Source organism: Harmonia axyridis, chromosome 1 (genome assembly GCF_914767665.1).
Source record: "Harmonia axyridis chromosome 1, icHarAxyr1.1, whole genome shotgun sequence".
NCBI classification, from domain to species: domain Eukaryota; kingdom Metazoa; phylum Arthropoda; class Insecta; order Coleoptera; family Coccinellidae; genus Harmonia; species Harmonia axyridis.
In genome coordinates, this window is record NC_059501.1 from 29,565,438 (window position 1) to 29,581,996 (window position 16,559).

The 16,559-nt window shown below is 33.5% G+C and overlaps 3 protein-coding genes across 11 annotated transcripts in view; 1 reads left to right on the plus strand and 2 right to left on the minus strand.

Moving 5' to 3' along the window:
- The window catches only part of LOC123684082 (inositol hexakisphosphate and diphosphoinositol-pentakisphosphate kinase), a 35,071-nt gene extending 32,503 nt beyond the window's left edge, over positions 1 to 2,568 (minus strand). For 8 of the 9 annotated variants that reach the window (XM_045623233.1, XM_045623227.1, XM_045623210.1 and 5 more), the window contains exons 1-2: positions 2,377 to 2,568; positions 2,159 to 2,259 (exon numbers count right to left, since the gene is read on the minus strand). In XM_045623233.1, the coding sequence (XP_045479189.1) occupies positions 2,159 to 2,236 (78 nt within the window). In that variant the 5' untranslated portion in view covers positions 2,237 to 2,259; positions 2,377 to 2,568. Of the gene's footprint in view, positions 1 to 1,671; positions 1,764 to 2,158; positions 2,260 to 2,376 lie in introns of those variants that run through there. The other variant, XM_045623264.1, reaches the window with a different exon arrangement.
- Positions 2,569 to 2,706: 138 nt separating this feature from the next.
- On the plus strand, positions 2,707 to 15,095 carry LOC123684185 (U11/U12 small nuclear ribonucleoprotein 35 kDa protein-like). The gene is made up of 4 exons (XM_045623356.1): positions 2,707 to 2,856; positions 2,911 to 3,187; positions 3,822 to 4,131; positions 14,476 to 15,095. The coding sequence occupies exons 1-3, from the start codon at positions 2,848 to 2,850 to the stop codon at positions 4,127 to 4,129; spliced, it is 594 nt and encodes a 197-aa protein (XP_045479312.1). The 5' UTR covers positions 2,707 to 2,847; the 3' UTR covers positions 4,130 to 4,131; positions 14,476 to 15,095.
- LOC123684076 (dynein axonemal heavy chain 12-like) overlaps positions 5,401 to 16,559 on the minus strand; it is a 33,035-nt gene continuing 21,876 nt past the window's right edge. The window contains exons 8-9 of the mRNA XM_045623188.1: positions 7,123 to 11,372; positions 5,401 to 6,747 (exon numbers count right to left, since the gene is read on the minus strand). Coding sequence (XP_045479144.1) covers positions 5,524 to 6,747; positions 7,123 to 11,372 — 5,474 coding nt within the window. The 3' untranslated portion in view covers positions 5,401 to 5,523. The remainder of the gene's footprint in view (positions 6,748 to 7,122; positions 11,373 to 16,559) is intronic.

Consider the following 16,559-nt stretch of genomic DNA (forward strand, 5'->3'; position numbering starts at 1 on the left):
TTAGGAATGTGGAAGTATCATATAAAAAAAATCGAAATCGACAACGTGAAAATATGCAAAAATATACAGGACGTTTCATTTAAAATATCAGAGATGATACTAATTATTTGGAATCAATAGAACATAGCGGCTAATGTATATGACCGAATTTTGAGGAAAATTCCACATTATGTTTACCATAAAGTTCATAGTACCATCAACAATCAATAACCCAGTATAGCTATTTGTGAATCGGGAATTGAAGGTTATGAAGAGGCCAACATACTTGCCAGAAAAGGAGCACAAATCCCATTCATTGGCCCGGAAACTTTCTGTTATATAGGCAAATGAACCTACAAGAAAGTGTTTCAGGAGAAAGAAAAAACCGAAAGAAGAACACTCTGGCGGAATCTTCCTGGGTTGGATGATTCCAAAAAGTTTCTTCGAAACTTTGACACTTCCAAGAAGTATCTGGATCTTGGCAAGATTTTCTCACTGGACATAGAATAATGGAGAGTAACTTTGTCCAGTTAACTGCTTTCAAAGAAAACACAGGGAAATGACATTCAGATGGCTTATAAACACTACAGCCACATAACCTGGATATAAATTCAGGTTCAAGAAGTTTGAACAAATATTTAGGGTTCTATTTGAACATTCAAGCATAACTATATATAACTACTCCTTGATATAGTAAAAAATATTATTTTTATTATCATTTGCGAAAAATCATTTAAACTATCATATTTTTATTGTGACAATACCTCTTCAGTTCATTCAAGATTTAATAGCACTTCTGATAATCATAACCAGGATAGAGTCAAGATGGTTAATAATTTTAGAGGTCTTGTTATTATGCTCTGTTGATGATAGAGATAGGCTTGGTTGTTCAAAACATTCTTTCATCATTACATGAAAAGTGAGATAATTTATATCAAGTTCATATGGGAAGATTTATTGAATCCATACATCAGAGAGTCAGAGATCACAGCAATGAATACTGAATTAAAATTATGAGAATTTTCAGAACGAATGCTATACCTATCAGATCTGACTATTCCTTACTAATAAAAATTCAGATTTTGATCTTTTTGTAATCTCATCTAATCCCTTACAGGTATTGAATATTATATCAAAAAGTATGAGAGCTCCTATTAATTATTATTTTATATAGTCATTTATAATGATAGTAATATTCATACTATATCATGGAAAAAATTCTAGTGAGTTATCCACTTTCTAGATAAAAAAAATAGTTATCAGTTTAATAGTGCCAATTACTATTTATATTGGTTCCATTAGAATCAGAACATTCTTACAATCCTTTCCCTGTATACTTTTACTAATTTTAACAAGAGTAAAAAAATCACTTCCTTACTTAAAGATTTAATTGTTTGAAAATTGATTAATGCTATTGTTTTGCTCTTCCTATGATTTAAATATTCTTCCAAAAACTAAAGATTGTTTTTCTATTCCAGATAATTACCAGTCATCTTTGAGGTTGTAAGATGTACAAAGACATGGTAATTAGAGCTTGTATTCTTTAAGATTTTTTTAAGGAAATTATCATCAGAGCACATGAATACTGAGTGACACATCATTATATGCAAAGCAATTCCATTGACTTTAAACTCATTGAAATTAATAACATTCAGAATTAATAGAGATATTTTTTTAAATTAAAATATTTACCATCAGTATGAAGATATAAGTAACTTTATAGTTTTTCAATTGATTTTTCACATTTCAAGTGATAGTTGTTCAAGTTGTCATTAACATAAAACATCAAAATTGTAATGACAACTTAACAATTTCAAATCTCTCATGCCTCAAGAAGATTGCCCCTGCAAGGATGATGATCAACTGACAATATTTTTGACTAAACTGTATAAATTGGCATTGGCAATAGATGGCCCTTGGTTGATTTTTGTATTCATCATTTCAGTTTTGAAATATACCTGTCTCCTTGCATTGCAGATTTTCTAGTAAGTTTTCAAACAAATAATTTTATAATTATGAAAGTAACAAGTTCAAACAAATACTGAAATTTTATTTTCAACTTAGGTACATTGAATCAGATGTGTAGAACACAATAATAACTAATATTAAATTTCATTTACAGCATATGAGAGACATGAATATACCAACAAGGAAGGAAAATATTTCATTCAAAACTTACCGCTCCAACATAAAATTGAGTTGGTCTACCAGAATTTCTCAAGCCTTGGTAACCATGTTCTAATTCTGTATAAGACATGATGAAATAACAGGAAACCACTTCTGTGAATAAGGAAATTTCATCGTTTATAAAATCAACAAGTACCGCAACAATTTTTGTTGGAATAAATTGAATGTTATATTCTGTTTTTTGTTGTTGGAGAAGAAAGTTGAGCTCACCTAAATAGATCGATTAAGTCAATGATTCTTATAAGAAATGTTTTCACTACCGAGTCAAAATAATAGACGTTACACCGATTATGGAATATAATACGACAATTAAAGTTTGTCTCATGCACAAGGATAATTCGTCCAAAATAAGAATATTTTCTTTGTTTTCAAACACGAAATCATGTTGCAGAAATAGAAAGATAAACACTTTGAACACCTACTATTTGGAACTATGTATTTTTGAACTATTATCGCATAAAGCAAAGATTTGTAATCTGTGATTAAAGATTCAGTGCACCTACAGACCGGGAATTTGTGCTAAGACTAAGAATAGGTGTTCTGTACTCTAAAATTTGTACATCTATGAATAGATTTACCATAGATTAACGAAATCAATGACATGACACTGACATATGACTAACCTCAAAATAATTTGTTTATGTTTACTTTTGGAATAGGTATTTGCATTTTTGTTTGAAAATGGAAGAAGTAAGTTGAGTAAATTATTAACCATCAATTTTTCTGTTATATATTTCATTTTAGAGCCATGTGAATAAAAAAGAATGGTCCAAATTTGCTAGAGAATATGATCCTATTAAAATAGGTTCAATTGACGGTACCGATGTAGACCCTCATGATAAAGCTGTAGTTAGAGCAATTAATTCTGAATATTACTCAAATAAACATGTTAAAGGACAGCCAGAGTGTACCATTTTCGTTAGTCGTTTAAGCTGTAAAACTACCAAGGAAGATATTAATGAAATATTTTCTAAATTTGGACGGATACGCAGATTTAGATTGGTGAAGGATATAGTGACTGGTATGTTTATTTATTTATTGATACACAAAACTATATGATGTGCATCTCACAGAGGCAATCGAGTAGATCAACCGTATTTACACAATTCATAGCCAACAAGAACTAAATGAAAACACATTGAAGCAGAAAAAGTCACAATAATTATCAAATACCAGCCGATGAAATAAAGTCCTGTATTTTATAGGTAATTGAATACTTTTGTTTCTAGTGACACTTCCTGATCTTAAAAATTCACTCTTAAGGTTTTGGTAATGGCATCTCAGTGATTCCAGTAAAAATAATTTTTCAGTATTTAGGGGGATGTCCTGAACAGCTTTGTTCTTACTAACAACTTTCAAGATTCTTTTTTGTTTATTTTACAAGAGGTTTAAACAATTTGAATAAGCTCCACCACAACCAATTATACCATAATTTATCACACTATGAAACAATGCATAGTACCTATATCTTAAGAAGAATCTTACTGGGCATTATCTTATAAAGTTTGTGAAGAATAAATACCAAGTACTTTGTCCTATTCAGCAAATATTCAACATGCTTATCCCACCTCATCCCGTAAAAAAATAAATTTATTTATTGTTAAATAATTCCGTCATTGAAAAATACTGGTAAAAAACAATTGATCCATTTTCAGGGATGCCTAAAGGTTATGCTTTTATTGAATATGAAGAAGAAAGTGATGCTGAGGAGGCATATGTAAAAGCAAACAAAATAAATGTTGATGGTAGGCCGATATTTGTTGATTTTGAATGTGAAAGATTACTCAAAGGATGGAAACCAAGAAGACTTGGTGGAGGATTTGGAGGAATGAAAGAATCTGGACAATTAAGATTTGGTGGTAGAGATAGACCATTTAGAAAACCATTTTATTTGGATAATAATATACAAGAAAGGACACATAGGAGAGAATTGAGTAGACGAGTATCTAGTAAACTTAAATAAAGGTATATATTTGTTGTTGCATTTGAATACATTGAAATGTATGAAAAAACGTGAATATATGTGTAGTAATAGATACAACGACTAAGGATGCTTTTCTCTGCTTATTTTTTCAAAACATATGTTTGAGTTTCGAGACAACCTCAGAGTAATAAACATATATAGAGAGGATATGCCATTTTCAGTAAGCAAATTTTGTCCCCAACATGAACTATCAAATTCGATGTGAAGGGTGCGGAAATGAAAACATATCAGTGATACGATATTTCACTCAATTCGCACCAAACAACGTACAACAACCAATGACACTAGGAGAGCAAAAGTTGCCAAACTTTGGATTTCAGAAGGTAGATACAGAAAATAATAAATATTAGGCTTATTACAAATTCGACAATTAGGAAAAATATCAGATTCCAAATATTCAAATTTGCATATTTGTCGGGAATCACTCAAATATTTATATTTCATTCAATATAATATACATTCATAATGATATAGTAAAATTGTCGATTTGAAAATATATCACAATCCGATAATCTTACCTAACCATGTTGGGGACATGTAGTAGTATATTCTAAAACAAGTTGCAGAATGGGCTCCTATTCCAACACGAATGCAAGAGTGTTGGAATTGCCTTCTGCAAAGAGTATTAGCCGATATTTTCTCTATTTCAGTCAAGTTTTGTGAAATAATGTCGAAATTCAATGAAAAATTCAGATTCTATATCCTAGTGACTTTTGTATTGTATCTTGGCAGTTGGTGTGACTGTTACAAAAATTGACAGATTACGGAATTTGAATATGAATCGTACGTTTCGAATTTTGAAATAAATTCGTGAATTATGTCTTACGAATTCGATTTAACACCACCAGAATTGAGAGAAATTGCGAATAATGTTGCAAATAATTTCACTATATCCAAATTATATTATATTGACAATTATTGACGTTTGTTGAAATTTGATAGGATTGGAAGTCAGTAGAGACAACCACAAAAAGAAAAATATAACTGAAAACGATGCTGTAATGAGTTCATTACAGCACTGTTTTAAGAACTGTAATGAACTCATTACGATACTGAAATAGAGAAAAATTACTGATACTCAGTCTATCTATGTTTATTACTTTATTGAGACAACTTATATTATAGGATGTCGAAATACAAGTTCATAGCTAAATTCCGAGGTGAACTACTAAGATGACTGGACTACTTGTTTTTGTGAGGACTGAAATTAACCACCCATTGAACAAAATTCCAAGGTTTATCAGCAGAACTAATTGAAATAAATTTAATAAAAATATTCAGTACAATATACATTAAAATAATATGGTTTTGTACCTAATAATTGCTTTTTGATTCAGGCTTCTTTCTTTCAAAATAATTTCATTTGGAAATTTTCAATCTGACTGGCACAATAATGCTACACTTCTCTTAATCCAATGAGCAGTACTTTGTTTTGTTTCTACTAGAATTGGAAGCACATAGTTTGTTGAATGACCAGTTGTGGATAACGTACCCCTTCTTGAAGATGTTTTATAAACAGGACATGTGTACCGACCTTTGGGTTTCAAATCATCGAATTTGACGGGTTTAACCCATATAGTAGGCATTACTTCATTCAGAATTTTCGGCTGCAGTTCATCAAGTGCACGTAGATTTCTATTCCATCTTGCACCATCAGTGAAAAGACCATAAATGTAAGCTCCATCAGCTGGAGCACTCACAAAATTTTCATCTTTCAGTACTTCAAAGTCATATGTCAGTTTATCGATTGGAATTGTGTATTTTCTTGCATAGTTTTGCTTAACTCCCGTCAAAAATGCTTGAGTAAAGAAAAATCCTGAGACCCAATAAGATTTTGGTTTTCCATCATCAAACCATTTCTGGAGAAAATCAATTCTTCTCAAAAAGTCCGCAATATAATCTGGTAAGTTTTTCAGACTTGGATATGATACTCCCATCCAATTAGAGGGCACTCTGCTGAGCATCAATGATGTTGAGAAAGCTTCTACAGCAGGAGACATGGCGACAAGTCCCTTTATGGCCTTTTGTAAATTAATTAATGATGCTCTTATAACTGAGAGTAATTTGTTGAATCTTTCCATTTCTTGCACAAGAACTGTGTTCATCGATTCATTGTAAACTACTGGATAAGTCATTTTTGCTGTCTCAATGTCAAAGATTTTTGGGAGTTTTGCTAGAACATCGCCTGTTAGGAGCATTAAATATTTGTCTACATCCTCCCCTCCACCTGTACTGCTCTCTCCATATGCCTTCAGAACTGAATTGAGCAGCATGTTAGAATTTTGAAGATCCTTTGTTATTCCTGCATTTGTATGAAGACCAAAGGCTTCAGGAGGATGTACTTGTGGCATTGCATTTATATGATTCACATAGTCATCATAACCATTTTCTTTAGGTAATCCATAATATGATACTGGAATGTTGACAAAACGATAAGCTGAATTATGAGCTACCTCCGGACTGAGAAAATCTTCCAGTATTGTTACTATGAGTCTTCTGTCCCAATCATCTGTTACTCGTCCTCCATAATTGCATTCACCTATTAGATAAGATAGAGCTTCATATGGATTTTCACTTTCATTTATGAACATCCGAACCTGAAAGTGAAATTTTAGATTTGTGAAAAGCATTATCAATAATAATCATTTTTAGTAGTTTGATCTTGTGGTTAAAGCTCTGTTCACCTAATTTTCACAACTTATCATAATGTGCACTCCTAACTTAAAATCGTGGATGAATATTCATTCTAATTATTGATTATTATTATAATTATTTATTATTATAGTTTTTCTTAAAGTTAATTGAGCGTAGAGAGGAAAGGCATGTTATAACTGCGCCTAAGATATGTTCTTTATATTTTTGTAATTTTCAAAATGTATGTACGAAAAGAGTTCGCTATCTTTCATCGAAATGAAGTTCTGTTTCATTTAACAGTTGGGAACATAAAAAATACAATATCTGCGAAAACTCACCTGTTGAACTGATATATCGAAATCTGAGTCATTGAAACCATAAGGAATATTCCATCCTAATGGACCAAAAGTACGTCTTTCTTGTATTACAGCATGAAAAAAGGCAACTCCATATAGTAATCTAGTAAACATGGTTTCTTTCCCTGGACATCCTTCAAAAAATTCCGGATTTTTAACCGGATCACTTGTATAAGACTTCAATAAATTCTGTTGAAGACCAGTAGGAGGTTCATTAGTCATTTTCACCCCTTTTTGTAGAAGGGTTACAGGAAATTTATCCGATGGGTAACTTGTCAGCCAAAGTCTGAAGAATTCGTGGGTATTACTATAATCAATATCTTCGAAGATTTTTTCTAGTGTCGGCATCCAGGATGTTGCGAGATGGCAATTTTGTAGACACACCCAACAGCCTTCTCCCTGTGCTGCTTCAATCAGAGCTGCTGCTCTGGGGCCTTGACCTTGGCCCAATGAAATGGATTGAAATCTTTCTGTAAATTTTCGATCTTCGGCAAACTTAACTAGAGCTGCCATAGGATCAGTCCCAGGTGAAAGTACAAATATAAGAGGGCTCAAACTGTAGGATTCAGTAAAAGACAATGCTATATTGAACTGCGGTGGCATAATAAATTTTTCACCCATTTCGTTCTTAATGTATTGTGCTATTGCTATGAGGATTTTATCTGGCCGAAAAAGACGAATAACTATCAATTTCATAAAATTGTTTAAACTCTCATTCCAAGGTGCAGGAAGATCTACAGTGTGAGGTTCCATGTGATCATATATTTCTTTCCATTTTCGGTGATTACTTGTGAAATGTTCTACTAATCCATGAAAAGCTTTTATTTCTGCCGCTCTGCAAAGTTCGTCCCAAGACTTCTGAGGCAACCATTCTGTAGGATTCTGGAGTGTATTTTCAACGCTTACACCTCCAGTTAACATAAATACCAAGTCACTTTCCTGTAGTTTTTTTTGAAATATTTGTATTTTAGCACAAAGAAGGAATGAAAAGAGAAGTTTATCTTTTTCGAATAGGGATCTTGTTATGTTTGAATATAGATCGAAAGTGAAGCCATTGATTAAACTTTGGCATCGTTTCTCGATGAGTCTGAATTTCTCTGCTTTTTGAATTGAACCTATGTAAAGATTTATAAACCATTCTAGAGAATATTGGTACATTGGATCGACATTGGCAAGATCAGAAATACAGTAATACAATACTGATGAGTGCTGAGCCACTCCTGTATATTTGACCCTGGATTCTTCTATTGATTTCTCAATTTCAAAAGATTTTTCTTGTTTTTCAGTAATCTCGATAGATAGTACACGTGATTCGTCTAATACTTTGATGGCCTTCTCGTCTTCCAAGATATCACCCTTCGATTCAGCTAAAGTCCTTAAAATATTCTCTTCTACCCTTAATAGGGCCGCCTTGTTTTCAGCTTTTTGCACAATGAGCTCTTCTTTGAGTTGTTGCAAATCTGGATTTTCTACAGCTACAACAATTCCTAATAGTTGGTCTTGAAGTCCATCCAAAGTTAGGGCAAAATTGACTATAGTTACTTTATTGAAAATTTCTGGAAGATAATGTGGATTTCTAAATTTAGAACACATGTACATTTTAAAATTCTTGTTGTACTCAATAACATTTTCACCTAAACTTATGACATTCATTCCTGCTTGCTTGAAGACTTTTTTGTACAATATAGGATCCAGAGGAGCTTCCAAGATTTCTTCGATGCCGTCAATGAGAACAGGCGTACCAGCTTGGATGCAGATCTCGATACGTTTCATGTAGTCTGGGTAGGAAAACTTGACTACAATAAGATCATTTTTCTTTTCCATTTTTTTTATCCAAGTACTCGCTTGATTTTGTGGATCTATAAATAGAGACCATCTTCGTGAATTGGCCATTATGATCCCATTTTCTGTTGAGAATGTGTCTCTTGGTAACCCATAAATATACCAGTTTTGAATAAGAACATCCACTCCTAGAATCGATATGAAATCAAATTCTTCACAGCATGGAATTTTTAAATCCCTAACGTATTTATGCCATTTAGCTATCATTTGCTGCCTATATTGGGCATTAAAGGCAGATAGATAAGATATAATTCCCACTGATATCAAAATATCTCCCGCTAAACCTTCAAATTTTGAAAGTAGACTATTTGCAGCATCTGTCCATCGTGTTCTTTCACCTCCGAGGCCACCAATTAGTTTTTGAGCGCGGAAAAGTTTAGCGTTGCACAGATCAACATTATCTTGTAGATCTGTTTGTTTTTTTATTGCAACGTCTAGCTGCTCATTTAAAACGGCTAATGCAGCTTCTAATCTAGCTACTTCATTTTTCTTTGCTGTTAAAATTTCCATAGTTTGTGCAAATTCCCTTTCTGCTGCATCTAATTTAGCCTTTTTGGGGGCCACAATTTTCCAAACCTTATCGTATTTATCCATTGCTATTATCCACTTGCATAATCCTTCAGCTGCACTCGAAGCTTTAGCTACAATTTCTGGTTTGAAGTCCTTGTTAGGAATAAATTCTTTTCGGATTCGCGCTATGATTTCTGGTTTAATATTATCCTTGTCGAAATCTTTCAAAGCCTGTAAGAAGTTCATGTCGCCAAGCATTTTTTTGCTTGGTCCCCAGAAATCTAACACCATTCTTCCTGTTCCAGGCTCTGGAACTCTATCAGGTTTTATATCTTTTATAATACAAACAGCCGCTAAGACTAACTTGACCGCTCCTGGGGGATTTTTCATAGATTTTACTAAGGTTATATCCGCAGGTTTTAAGGTATCTAGAGCAGCCAAAGCTTCATTAAGGATTGGAATTGCCTCTGCTAACTCTGCCTCGCATTCCTTCTTCAGAACTTGCGCGGCAGCTGCTTGTTTGTTAGCTACTTTTTCATCCTCTTTCACTAATGCCGTTACTTTTTCTACAGAAACTGTTTCGGCTTCTATCTGTGTTCTCATTTCGGTTGCCTTCACACTCATCACTTGTAACTGAGGCTGAAGATCTGCCAACTGAACTTGCATTACGGATATTGAAGCAGCAGCATGTTTCAATTTTTCCAACCCTCCAAGATATCTGTTCCTCGCTTTCAGTAGTTCTTGCTGTTTCGTATTCGTTAAAATAGTAAATGATTTAATCAATTCCAAATAAGAAGCTGAAGTAATGTACGTCTTACGTCCAAAATTCTGATAGAATTCGGCAGAAGTTTTACTTGCTTCAACGTGAAAATATTGACATGCCACAACGCAGTAGTTTTTAACCTCTTCTGTCAAGTTAACGTCTCCCATCCAAGTTCGCGCCACCTCCTGCAAAGCAGTTTCAGGCCATGATTCGAACCAATCGATTGTACAGCAATTTATCAAGGAGGGAAACAGCCTTAGGCGGTTTCTGAATGTAGTGCCAACTGGACTGAAACATAGCAGTATATGAAGTTTCTCTCTGCAACGTCTCGTGAAGAAGAAGAATATGGTAAGCGCACTTATGTCAAGATTCCTATTCCCACCTTGAGCTGCTAACCTCACCATGTCTAAAATTTCCTGCTTTTCATCTATCTGATATATATTTGGCACTTCACCAGAGTTCAAAAGACAATCGACATCTTGTAGAAAAACTTCTTCCTTGATCTGTTCTTCTGAAACGAGGAAGACGCAGTTTCTACCAGCACCTCCGGATTCTTTCAGAACTTTCTTAATGTCATCGCGCCATTCATTCAAACTGTAGTTTTTGGTGATTTCTGGTTGGAACAACTTGACTTGGAAAATTTCACTGGCTAACCTTGTTAGTGATTGCCTTCCAGATCCACTTATGCCCACTAAAAGTCCGCTACCGCTGGCCATGGTTAATATTCTGCAAATTTTGGAAAGGTGTTCTAAGGCGTAGTCAAATAGTACAACGTCCATTTTATTCTTGTGGGAAGAATTGTAATCGTCTAAGAAGTTTTGAGCCATGTCTGCGAAAGCTTGAATGTTCGACGCTTGTTCATATTTCCTTTCTTCTTCAGCTGAATCTTGATCGAAATACGTGCCGAACATTAAACCTTTCAGGGAGTCTTGTGTTAATTCATTATTTGAACTTCTCGGTAAATTATCGAACACGCTTTCGAATGAATCCCTGAAGAAATCTTTTAAAATAATCTTTATTCGGTTGAAAAGCCAATCTTTATCTGCTTCTTCGATCAATCTGTCATAGAATATCCTTAGAACTTCATGTACCCATATTCTTGGGTATATTTTCTTTCCTGGAAGCAGTAAAACGGTGAATTTTCTATATGAAACATGTACCTAGTAAATATTGTACTGTTGGATCTGAAAAGTTGTTGAGGGGGTGAACAACTGTCAGATCTAGGAAGGGAGTTGTTGCATGCTGATTGGAACATCGAAAATAAGAATCACGTCTGCAAAATCAAACTCAGTGAATTATGTGTACGATTTGGAAAAACTGTGAAATTTGGATGGTGTTATCAGATGCATAAATGTAAAACGCTCGTTATTCATGGGAATTTATTGGGAGTACCCTGAGTAAATTATTTTATTTGGATTTGAATTTCGAGTATTATTCATTCATCTAATGTTCCTACGATGCGATATGTAGAATCTTATATTAAATTTTTATATTATTTCAATGATAAAATCCCAATTCTATTCATATTTCTTTATATGAATACATAACAGTTTCTGCTATTGAAAGAAATAAAATGTATGTACCCCTATTGAAGAGATTCATAAATTGAATAATCTTAATTCAAATCAATTTCAATATATGTAATTTTCACTTATTTTAATATTAATAAAAAGATTCGTTCATATAAAATTACAAGAACCCGTTTTAATTATTCTTGAATGGTGAGTTAAATGATCCTTCAAACTTTCGTTCGTAACTTCACGAATGATGAATTACTCAACTCATTACCAGCCCTGAATAAATTAATATTTATGATTAGTAACGATTATTCACCAATATCCTATTATTCACTGAATATTCGACTCTACTCTCACTGAATACTTAACTGTTCATTGAATATTCAGTAATAGAAAAATATTCATTGAATATTGATCATTAAATGATCATTCGAACTTTTATTCGTAACTTCACGAATGATGAATTACTCAACTAACTACTCATCACCAGCCCTGAATGAATATTTAGTAATAGTAACGAATATTCATAAATATCCAACTATTCAATGAATACTCAACTATTCGTGAATAGAAAATTATTCAATAATTATTCAACTATTCAGTGGATACTCAACTATTCAGGGCCGTCGCTAGGGGGTAGGCAGGGGAGGCGACCGCCTAGGGCGGCAAAATTCTGGGGCGCCATTTCAATCTTGATCAACAAAAATCATATGTGTAGAAATTCAAAGTAAGAAATGAGATTTAAGTCGGTTAGAAACAACACGAAAATATACAGACAATTTAATCAACATTTTAAACTATCAGATGTGCCGCATTATACACAACAACTCATAAATATCCAGATGTCGTGTAAACCCTCTCACAGCTGTTTACTGTTTACGAGTTATTGATGCTAAAAAACACATGTACTAATCAGGCGTGTCGGGCTTCTCTTTGCTACAATGCTCAATTTTATTGCTTTATTAGGGTTGCGGGTGGAGGATATTTTTCTCTACAATTCTTCAACCAGAATGCCTATTCCCAGATGAATGCAAAATATACGAGAAACGTTTCCATTTCATCATTTCCATCTCATCCTTCCTAAGAAATACATATCTGAGAAGTTTATTTTATTCTATACCACGTTCCATTATATAACAATATTTTTTTGATCGTACTGTATGTGCAAAGTGAGTGTTATATTCTGAATTTTTCGATTTGCCTTTGGATTTAAGGATTTCAAAGTAGATTACTGAAGGTAAGTTCTATAATTTTTTATTTTCATCATTTCCTTATTATTATCATTTTTCGGCACTGGGAAGTACCTACGTTCGAAGCGTCGGCGTCGGATGATGAGATAGACTTAATAGAAAAAATCATATTCATTTATTTCAAAATAGGTATAATGTTCCCAAAGAAATATGATCCGTGTTTCTTTCAGGTACGTTTCCGGGGTGGTAGTAGTGCGCCCCAAAACTGTCCAGGCGCCCCCTGGAGAAAAATTGGGGCGCTTAGATTCAGTTACGATATTCTACTTTATGAACAAAAATTCACATGTTCAAAATGTAAGGTGCCGAAAGAGAAAACAAAAATTTCAAGATAATATTTTTCTAAAACGTTCTCATACTTCCCTCGCCCGGAACTTTCAATTGCCCCTTGAAGAACTTTTTCTTAATTAAATACTGAATCAGGGTCCGCTCTGGAGGCTGGCTAATTGGCATTTTGCCGGGGCGGCAAATATTGGAGGGCGGCATTTTCAATTTTTTTCAGAAATCCGAATTCCAAGAAGAAAGTGTTGAATACTTTTTTTTTAATTTCAAAGAATTTCACACATGAATTTTTATCAAATTAATTAGTTTTGGGGGTGGGCGCATTCGAATTTGAAATAATGTAGCTTATCTATCCATTGAATCTGAAATAGCAGAATCATTAGATATCAAAGAACTTGTGAGCAAATTTGCAAAAATGAAAGCTCGAAAAGTTAATTTCTAAAGAGTTCTTTGAATTTTCTGAGTACCTAATATTTCTAGATTTGTATCACTAATCAACTTATCTCATTATATGTATATTGTTCTTATATTTTTCTTCTTGTCATTTATATTATGTATTTCTATCTTTACATTTGTTTATTTATACTCGTCATGTATATTATTCGTTTTTACCAATCCTTAAATGCCAATTTTGACATTTAATTAATTAACTTTTCGATCATTTATTCAAATGATCGAAAAGTTAATTTTTGAATAATTCGTTGAATATTTTTTCCGGAAAGATATTTTTTGTTCTAGTCATTCATATTATGTATTCCTATTATTGTTCCTTACCAATCCTAAAATGATTTCCATTTTTTGTACAAGTTTGAACTTGTTGGTTTTTTTTATATTTTTTCTATGTTATTATAATTAAAATTTCACAAACCGTCGCCTTCAACTTTTTCATATTTCGGTAGAAGACCCCGATAACCCAAAATAATTTTTTTGCATTCTGCAGAGTTGACTGTTAGGGCGGCAAATTGGGTATTTGCCTAGGGCGGCAATTTGGCTAGCGACGGCCCTGCAACTATTCGTTGAATATTAATAATAATAATAACATTTATTTAGCAGAATAATATTGAAAACATTTAAAAATAATAAGTAAATCCAATTCATGAAAACACATCATATTTTTATGAAATTAACATCTTTTCATAAATTTTATAATTATCATTATATTTTATGTTTGCAGGAATATTGTTATACAACTTCAGGCCCATGCTTAATGTGGATTTATTCATAATAGCAGTGTTATATTTACACATATAAAAATCATCACGATGTCTTGTCTTATGACTATGAACTTCATTTACAAAATGTAAGTTTTCTCTTAGGTAACCCGACAACCAATTTCATCCTATACATATTATAATCTAGGGTTCTTTATGTTATTCTCTGATTTTCACTCATCATTTTCGATATTTCTAACATTAGTCTTAATTAAAGGAGTTCTTTTGTTACACTTTAGAACGATTCTCATACCTCGATTTTGAATTTTTTGTAAAACAACTATAGAACATTTTTGTAAGTTAAACAAAATAGAAGCACAGTACTCAACATGTGGCATTACCAGTGATTTAAACATCATAGCTGTATTCATATCTATATTATTTCTTATTCTAGATAGGAGATGTGTTTTCTTAGACATTCTGTTTGCAATATATTCTGCGTGAAATTTGAAATTTAAAGTTTCGTCAATCATAACACCTAAGTTTTTCATCTTATGCACCCTATCAATTATATCCTGATTCATTTTCACATGCCAACCAGATGTGTTAACGTTTCTAATATTATATTCGCTACCAAGTAACATGTACTTTGTTTTCTTAATATTGATTTTTAAATTGTTATCAAACAGCCATATATACATACTATTCGGGGCCGGCGTTAGGGGTGAAACAGTGAAGCGACTGTTTCAGACGCCTCTTTTCGAAGGGCGGCAATTTAGCCCAGTTTATGGCCGCCCTTTGATATTTCTGAAAAAATATAGTCTTGATTCTTAAAAACAACATGAGGTTGGTCCGCTCCGCTACGTTTATCAACATTCCCTGCAATAAAAATCTCCAAACCGTCTTAACTAAGCCGCCTGTTCAATAAATAACACATGGCAACCCAACCAATATAAGCAGCATTGCTTATTCCCTAATTGAATGAGGGATGGAATGTATTCCACAAAGACGAAAGTTGTTTACATTCAACATATGGAAAATTTCTACGATTCTGCATTCGAAACTAGTTACTGATAAATGCTAAATGTTTTCAGCGGAACATATGTTGTTAATCCCATTTAGTTTTCGAAGCTTTGCATGCCTTACCGCCCTTTGTATCTTGTGGTGTGATAAGTAATTTTTCATCGATCGTATGCAGTGTCTTGTGAATGTGAGAATCAGATATATTACTTAAGCATTGTTCATCGGCGTAGAAGAAATCCAAGAATTTATTGTAGGTAAAAAGTCCGAAAAAAAGAAACCCAGTAGAAACGACTTTAGAAAGAAACGATTAGCAAAAACGCTAGAGAAATAAAAAATTGCGAATTATCATCGGGGCAGGTGATGTTTTTTGTGGGAGGGGAGGGGGGGTTGGTTCATTGATACTTTTTCTACAGGGGCGCCAAAAAATTCCTTGCTTCAGGCGCCAAAATTTTTTGCGCCGGCCCTGATGAATGTCACCTCTCCTGGAGATTAATTTGCCTAGAAAATGGCATCTTGTGGTTTCAATTCTTGGACCAATTGAATTTCATAGAGGTGCAACATTATATCTTTGAGCATAATGGGGTGTAACGGTGATCTATGTACATTCAGAGCATGCACACTTCCGAATGAAGAGGTCGGGATCATCGCAAACAGACCGATTGACCCTTTACACGTTTTCTCAACCGCGCTCTCCTTAAACTTTTTTACCTATTTCCGAATGAGAGGAATGCTTGGCGCATCATTTAAGTGATGAAGACATCGAATTTTGGATGGATTTCTTCGTGATATAGTCGCAGAATTACCATTTTTGTTAAAATCGCAAAACGTGCGATCCACTCCCGAGAAACGATCAATATCGACTGAATTCCCAAGAGCCAGGCTAACGATTAACATACAGGGTCTTTCACGAGGAACCTCACCCATATTTATACGGGAAACTACTGAACGTATTTTCATGAAATTCAGCACTTATGAGTATTTCACGATGCTGATGAAATCTAAAATATTTTCAAGGCATGAGCACCTCCGGTTTTTCCGGAAATGACGTCAACTTCCGTTTTTCAAATTAGAACACCATTTTTTT